This window comes from Argiope bruennichi, chromosome 1, assembly GCF_947563725.1.
Source record: "Argiope bruennichi chromosome 1, qqArgBrue1.1, whole genome shotgun sequence".
NCBI lineage: Eukaryota > Metazoa > Arthropoda > Arachnida > Araneae > Araneidae > Argiope > Argiope bruennichi.
In genome coordinates this window covers 27,599,790-27,608,881 of record NC_079151.1, presented here as the reverse complement: position 1 = coordinate 27,608,881, position 9,092 = coordinate 27,599,790, and the positions used below count along the sequence as shown (strand labels likewise).

Sequence of the window (9,092 nt, the reverse complement as noted above, 5' to 3'; positions counted from 1 at the left end):
TACATTAATTAATCAGTATGCAATTCCTAAGATATATACACTGATTTTACAATAAAATCTATGAAATTATTATGAATGAATACTCTTAATTAAAAAATAAGTATATACTTTTGAAAGATATAATGTTCCATTTTCACTATACATAAATTTGCAGACCCTTATAGTATAAATTCAATCATGCCTTCAGATGAGATGACCAAAGCCCAGAAATAAGCCAGAATAAAAGAGTACCTATAATATAACTCACTTAAATGCATATGAGATCTTTGTTTAAAATGATGAATGATTTTTTACATAGCACAAGCTCTTTCTGTTCCTCCGAAATTCAAAACTTGAAACCATTCTGCAGCCTTCCGTTTCGATCTAATAGAAAAAAAAAATCAATCATAATACAAAATTAAAATAGAATTGCATGCATACTCAAAATAATGAACCTTACCTAGAACTTCAGTTATGCTGGAAATAATATATTATTAAATTGCACAAATTAATATTTTAAATAATGCAAAAGTTTTTTGAAAAATCTTTTAAAAATATGAAATACACTTACTTTTCTTTTTTTGTACAGATGATAATGCTTCTGCAACAGATTTAATATTATCAAAAAAGTTTCCCTTTAAGCCATTTTTATCTATGTGTCCATTTAAATGGGATAACTGCATCTGTCTTTCTAAATTTCGCTGCATTACTAAAAGCATTGCAGGTGTTGGATTTTCAAGCACACTAAAAGAATTTGAATTATTAGAATGTTCTAAACTGGATGATTGCATACTTTGAGTTGCTGATGCAACACGACGTAACTTTCTTTGTGGCAATGGAGATGAACCATTGTTTTCAGAGGGTATTTCATGGATTTTTTTAGATTTTGCTTGAGGAGAAAAACTTAAACTTCCTCCTTCTGCTGGTCTTTTAACACCCTAAATTGAAACAAAATAACAAATAATGAATATTATTATACCAACAAAAAATAAACTTAAGCACCAAATTTATCAATCAAGCTAGATGGATACTTATTAAAGTATTTTACATTCTTCAACTATTTTCTTATATTTATTAAAAAATAAATGTTAGCAAAGGACAATATTTGAAATCGGGCAAATTTTTAAAAAATTCTTAAGATGTAGCAGATATTGTTTTTAATAAAACAAAAATTTCCTTGTTTGTAAGCTGTGGTAATGATTATGTATATTTCAGATTAGAACTAGAAAGACAATCTTTTTCTATATACCTAAAATAAGTAGGAGCGATTACTTTGAGCTCTTTAAATGACCAAACATTAAATTTCAAAACTAAGTTTTTTACGTATTTAAATATGAAACTTTTTACATTTTCACCACATTTCTTCCTTTCTTATGTCGTCAGAGTAATAATATTATACTTGAATAATTTGGGGATTTCGTACTTCATACATTTAGTAGCACCAATAAGGTGAAATTCTTTATTTTGTAATACTTCGGCTGATTTTATAATTATAGAAAAACAATCACTAGTAATTTTATTTCCAGTATAGTGAAATATCTCTGATAAGCAGCATATAGAGTCTTCAACAATTGGTCTATTTCAATTTTTTCTTAACTATGGGAAACTATTAAAATATTTTAATTGGGCATCAGCTTTTATCCAGAATTTAACTCTAAATCAATCAAGTTTTCGTGGGATATATTATGTTAATGGGCTGTGTATTATTTATTCATCTAAAGCTTTGCTTACATGAATAACAGAAAAAATAAATTTTCAGCTTGTTTCAGATCTAGAATAAAACATTTTAAATTCTAATCACAATGTAGATATCTCATGATTTCCTTTAATCAATTGGAAGATATTATTTTGTGAAAAAGGTTCACACACAAGTTGTACATTACAAATTGTTTATTGAAATCTTTAGAAATAAAAGCATTTGATTCATTAAAAAATATATATTCCAACATGTAAGCATCAGTGATCTTTTATTTCATTGTGTCATTAAATAAATTGGTTTTTTTCTCGTATTTATGAATAGTTTCCCTGCATAATGGTAAATAAATGAATTAAATGAAGATATTTATATTTTTAAAGGTAATGAATCAAATAAGCAGTATCAGAAGAAACTATATTGAACACTATTTTATTTTTTGTTGGCCCATTTCATTCATTTGAGAGAGATATTTGTTCTCGACTTTTTCCCACTACTATATTTCCCTAATGAACTCTTCCATATTTTGGATAACTTTTTTTGACAAAATATTTGTACAATAACAATTAATGTTTGTGAATGAATTTTCTTAATTTCCAATTCAAAGCATAAATTGTTTTATGCAACTTCCATGAAAAATAGACATTCATTCACTGAAATTGGCTCATTTTCAATGAAAAGAATATATTCACCTTGAAGTAAGTTTTGTTCTAAAAAAGAAGCTGTTTCAGATCACATTCTTAAAATTTCTTTTCTGATATTTTTCTTTCATTAACAATTCTTAGCAAAATCACGAGAGAAAACACATGCCTGATCAGTTGAAGAAAATTAAAAGAAATCATTGCCACTCATTTCAATCAAGAGGATGCTTTTGATTAGTTAAAAAAAGAATCATGTTCAGCAAGCATTTTTCACTCTATTCCCAATAATTTGTATCTCTTCCTAGCAAATACCTACAAAACTGAATATAGTGCAGATAATTGAAAATTGAACAGGAAACAGAACATACGCTGCAATGTTTACTTAGTGGCCAGAAAGAGCCCATTCAACTTTTCTAGGTATATATTTTTCCTGAAAACCATATACAGAATATTAAAATGCTACTAATTTTAGCTGATGACCCATCAATTTAATTAAATCTCAAGGCATTTTTTTAACCTTCTACTACACTTAATTTCCTCATGAATAAATTGAGCATAAAATATAAGCAGGTTATCCAAAATGTTCAGTATTTTAGTTATACAGCAGAAGTCACAGTTATAAAATTTGGGAACCTACTATGCACTATGCAGAATGATACTGGAGTAATGCCACAGTGCAGTATAAAATGACAAATAATTAGTATGCAGTTATTCCTAAAATGACCTCCCATCTCTCTCTTTTTTTTCCAATGTTGATGATTATAGGTAAAGCCTTATAATTAATGCCAACTGAATTAAAACTTATTAATCTACTAGTTGCCTTTGGCAGCAGTTTGGTTTGCCAGGAGTAAGGCTCCCTAAACTTTTCAATTAAAGTAGATCCTTCAGCAAAATATTTTTAAGCTTCAAATTTTGATAGTCATATAACTCCTACTATTATAGAAACAATATGATATTCAGTACATTGTATTACATATCTCTCTCACTTTCTGTTAGCTTCTATTAAGATTTAAATTTGAAAGGGAAGAGATAAAACCTGAAACCAAACAAATTTCTTAAAAATATGATTACAGAAAATCGAATCTTTTAGCATTGTAATTTTATGTGTACCACAGAATATATATTTTTTATAATTTATGCAATATTTCCAAGAATTATTCAATAAAAACTTTTGATTCATCATAAAATTCAGTTTTACCTCAGAAGATTTAAATGCAGTAAATAATATTTTATTTCAATCAATAAATGTACTTCTGAAATTATGAAATTTAAATTTTATATGGCCCTTCGATCCTATAAAACATATTCAGTAAAATTATTTTGATAATCGAATTCTTCAATCTTCTGCGATCAACCGTGACTGGGTAATTAAGCTTTGAATATCACTATTTTGAGATATCAGCATTTACATTATTTAAAATAATCAGTCTGTGACTCACAGAGCAGAGGATCTGTATAAAAATTTAAAATTCTTAACTCATCAGAACATTTATGGATTCACTCTAAATAAAACAATTATTCATTTCATTTAAACCATTTTTATTAGATACATATGCCAATTAATAAAGCTTTAGAAATTAACAGCTGTGCCCTTATTAAAGTAGATAATTTGTATTTATTAAACTATATAAGCCTTAAATAAAACTGAATTAATAATATAGCTATTTTAAATCATCACAGAAAGCTTTTTCTTGTATTCTTTTTTTAAAAAAAATCGTATTTCATATTTATTCTATTTGCTTGGTTTAGTTTGCAATAAAAGTTAACTATATCCTTCATTTTCAGTTTTTGTTAATTTGATGGCAATGTATTGATAAAAGTTAATTTTTCCCATGCACTCATAATATGCAGGCTAAATTTTATTTTTATTTTGTGCAAAATAAGTTGTTGGAAATTATGATTAAAATATTTTTTAATCATAACACTGGTATAATGGAAAAGATTATTGTTTTAAAGTTTAAGATGATGAAAAAATAAGTTTTGTGTTGTAATATTTCAGGAAGTTATTGCGGGAAACAGCAAAATTTGTCTTAATTTTTAATTAGAATTTAAAAAATGCTCCGAAGTGCATATTTCCATCTTCCACAATATAATTTGGGCTAAATTTGGTAGCTTTAGGTCGTATATTATGGGGCATAAAGTGTCAACATATACATAAGCAAAACTAACACACTATGCATCCAATAATAAGTTTGGAAAAATTCCAGGTACTGATTGGAGTATTTTCTTTAAGATGGTGGATGGAAGATCTAAAATCATCAGTTTTTATAGAATAGTGATATTCAAATTTTCGTAAACCAGTCAGTTTTAGCAAATTATTGATTAAGCGCAACTCTTTTTATTTAAAATATTAGTGTCTCATGAATATTTTGTTAAATATGATTCACAAGACAGAGGATCTATGCAAAAATTTAAAATTCATTCAAATATTTATTGACTCAAATTATATAAAATATAATTATTTACTTCATTTTGTTTGCAGGTGTATGTCTACAAGATTTACAAATTAGCTATTGGGCTCTGATTAGAATGGAGATCTTGTATATATTAAATCATGTTTGCCTAAATAAAATTGATTTATTGAACCAATAATATAAATATTGCAAAAGATCAAAAACACTTTTTCTTGCATTTATTTTTTTAGAAAATATCATGTTACATTTTTATTTCATTTCATACAGACATGTGATGGAAATTACATTTTCCTACTTTTATTTTTCAGTAATAGTTAACTTATTTTATTTGTTTTGTCAACTTGTTAATAAAGGCTAATTTTTTCCCATGCATACGTAATGTGCTCGTGTAGGATAAGTTTTTTATTTTGCTCAAAATAAATTGTTAAAAAATATTGTTAATTTTTTTTAAAACTATTAAAAGTAGAAACTTAATTTATAGGTTAAACCTATGATATTAAAAGATAATCTTTTGAACTTTAATATAGTGTGTAAAAAGTATTTTCGTGCGATATTTTCAAAAGTTATCGCAAAAAAAATGTTGGAATTTCGCTTTAATTAAAAAATTGCATCGAGGTGCACATTCCTGAGCTCTAAGGTTTACATGTGCCAAATTTGGTAGCTGTAGGTCAAATGGTCAGGCCTGTAAAGTATCAACACACACACACACAAACACACAGTCATCTTTATCATAAGCATAGATAAGTGAACATATCAATAATTTAATAAAGCAAATCTTCAATCTCAAAATATAAAATAATGTGTACATACCTTACGTGCTATTGGTATAATATTATCTGATGTAAATACAAGCAGGCCATCATCTATAAAACCTGATGCCTTTATTGCTGCTGACAGAATATTTCTGCAATACTTGTAATCAGGTTCTTCCTCAAAAGTTAAACCAGCAACATATGTAAAATATTCTGCAATACCTCCTGTAAAACAAATTTTTAACTTCATTATTCTACAATGCAGCTACTTGTTTTACCTAACCTTACTTATTAAAAAAATTCATAAAGTGTAAATATTTATTATGTGAAACATCTGTAAAACATGCCGATATCATTACGTTCAAGATTTGTGAATAATGGTATATATATTCCAACTCTAGTAATAAGTTGAGGAATTTCTTTCAATCTGATAACATTTATCAGTAATAAATTTGCAAAATTTATGAATAATTAGGAAGCTGCAATGTTGAATAAAAATTTAGCTAAGACTTCAAACAAAACAAATAAAAAAAAAACGTTAAAATAATTTCAATTATTTAAAAAAATACAAAACATACATGGAATTAAGAAATAAATTATACATAATAATTAACAAAAGGAGATAATTGTAATATATAACTCACGTGGTGGAGCTCGTTTTGGATAACAACTTTTAATCAGAGAAGAAATATTTGACATATACCTAAAAAAAATATTCATATTAGAAACATTTATTAAAAAATTATAAGGACAATAAGATTTCTCACTAACAATAATTTGTTTAAGCAAAGTGAAAAGTTTCAAATTTTTAAAATCTGAATCGGATATATTTTATATTATTAACCAATCTAGAAACCAAAATGCATATAAAAATTCCAAAATTTATAAAAGTATTCACTGAATAAGACAACTGACAATAATCACAGGCAAGGTTTCAAATACTTAGGGGCCATTCCATGCCAAATCAACCAAAAAATTTCAAAACTGAACCTGACCATTTCAGATCTGAATGCAACTTTCTAAGGTTATTCTTCTCAATAATATAAACGAAAAAATATTTTAAAAAATATTTTTGTCTTAATATAGTTCATTTTTAAATTTTTGAAAAACCGTCCATTTCAGTATACATTAACTTTTGAAGTATTCAAGGTTTATAAGGCAAGAAAGATGTTGAACTCTTTATTTCAAAGAGGAATTATAGGAAGCAAAAAATGCATTACAAAATTCCTTTACAAATTAGATAGAAATTAAAAAAATCTGTTTACAATAAAAACAAGAATTATAATTTCTTTACAGTAATTTAACAATAATTCTTTTAAGGAGCATTCTTCAACCTAAATTTATGCAGCTCTTAATGGAACTTGAATATAACAGAAAGATATCATTGTGAGTAAAACATAAATGGTAATAAATATAAAATTAGATATTCCAAACTGATACAAGATAACTTGTTAACATTACCGCTAACTATTTGTGAATTGTATTGTTTTATGAGATGCTTTCCATTCTTTTCCCAAGACGCAACATTCTCACTCTTTTCCTGCATAAAAATTGAAGCCCTTTTTAAGTCTATTCTCACTGCTTTTAAGGTAATTTTGATTATAATGATTTGGTGTAACTATTAACAAAACAAACTTGTTAAAAAAATGCACCAAAAAAATTCTATTTATATTACAATAATATTTCAAGTTTGTCCTTATTAATAATTAAACACAACAAATTATTAAACTATAAAGAGAAATATACAATTTAACTTCAAAAATTTATTGATTAAGAATGAACATTATTCAAGCTTCCATCGCAATTGTACTCTTCATAACAACATGAAGTGTGAAAATAATACAATTATTTTTCAAGGGAAAGAATATGTTCGAATTTACAGAAATACTCCATATAGAAAACATCATTACAACAAATTAAAAAATTAATGTTCTTTTAACTCTTTAAAAATTGCATTTAACTTTTCTTTTTTTGTTTCCTCACTAACTGTTCAATTGAGAGACATATTTTACATCATTTGCCAACCAAGATTTCTCTGCTAATTTTTCAAATCATTTTTTTTTCCAATTCTTTACCAACACTTTGCAAGCACCTATTTTTTTGTATTGAATTTCTTTCTATCTTTTTATTCCCTCCCAGATAAGTAAAATATTTTTGTCTTGCTCCTATGATAGACAAAAGTATAAAAAAACATCTGAATTATTTTCCACTGTTTGTGGAAACTTTTTAACTCTTCCTAAATGCCTATACAAAAAAATTATCAATTCTATCTGTTTCATTACAGAATATTAGACAACATGTTATAAAACATTACAGAAATGTTTTATTTGCATGACTATTTTACACAAAAAAAAATTAAACTCAACACATAAATATATAAATATTTTTTTATATGTTGCATATTTATGAAATGAGAAAACATTTTTTCCCCTTTTTTTTCCAAACTGTTATAACTATTTAAAGACTTTTTATTAATTAAAAAAAAAAGTCAGATCTTTTTCAAATATTTTTTAGCATCTTGAAAAAATTTTTTTAACATAGTAATTTTAAATCAGTATTTTTTTCAGAAATCCATTGAAAAAAATATCAAATCTTGTTACCAGAGAACCCGAGGCTTATCTTAGAAAAAGTGGCAAATACTAACTTGCTCTCACAATTAAATTTTGATAATTTATAAATACTATTCATGATTTCCAAAGCTTGCCAGCAAATATTCATTTCACAATCAGATGGGCTTTATCACAATCTACAAGTATCTATCTTGGGAAAACTTTATGAAGATCAAAATTTGCCTAGAAATTTTCGGATTTGCACTACAGATTAAAAAGGGTCTGGAAATATAAATTATGACTTTTTTGAGACCTTTACAAAGATTTTGATAATTAGGATCTTTTTAAACCCTTGGAAAATAGAAAGAAAACAAACATATTATTAGAAACATTATAACATAGTGCCCAGTTTATGATTCATTTTTAATTGTTTTAACTGAAATTCATATTAAATTTTTAAGAAAAACTTACAAATAAAACTTTCTTTTTTTTGGAAAAAAAATAAAGAAAAAAATCATACATGCTCTTTTGCCGGCTAACACTTTCAGGATCCTTTAAATTATCTTCCCAAGGGAGGCGTCCACAAAGCCATTGTAGCATATTATAGCCCAAAATTTCTAAATCACCTCGTCGGGAATGAGCTGAAAAATAAAGATAAATTGTTTGAAAGAAAATCACATATACAACTCAAAAGACAATATTTAATTAATCTTAAACACACTAAAGTAATTTTAGAAATAAAAGCAATAGTTACAGCTTTTACTTTAAGTATTATGCTCTCATTTTTGAGAATTCCAAATAAAGTACCTATTTTCAACTTTAAAGTCACAACACTGAATTAGCCCAGTGGGAAATTAAGTATGCATCAATGTGAATCTGTTAATGTCTAATTTCTTCTTTTCTTTTATTTTATTTATTGCAGGTTTCTATATTTTTTTTAGCTCTTCATCATCTAAATTCTTTTTATCACAAAATGTAGTAAATGTAATATTCTCTTAGTAAGAATCTTATTTTAATTCCTTCATACACAGGCAACATTGGAAATTCTATTTAAGTTTCACATA

The 9,092-nt window shown here is 26.0% G+C and overlaps 1 protein-coding gene across 2 annotated transcripts in view; it reads right to left on the bottom strand.

Moving 5' to 3' along the window:
• Positions 1-91: 91 nt before the first annotated feature.
• Positions 92-9,092, bottom strand: part of LOC129964389 (serine/threonine-protein kinase VRK1-like) — a 34,693-nt gene continuing 25,692 nt past the window's right edge. For both annotated transcript variants that reach the window (XM_056079095.1, XM_056079096.1), the window contains exons 9-13: positions 8,549-8,669; positions 6,124-6,182; positions 5,538-5,704; positions 551-917; positions 92-363 (exon numbers count right to left, since the gene is read on the bottom strand). In XM_056079095.1, the coding sequence (XP_055935070.1) occupies positions 326-363; positions 551-917; positions 5,538-5,704; positions 6,124-6,182; positions 8,549-8,669 (752 nt within the window). In that variant the 3' untranslated portion in view covers positions 92-325. The remainder of the gene's footprint in view (positions 364-550; positions 918-5,537; positions 5,705-6,123; positions 6,183-8,548; positions 8,670-9,092) is intronic.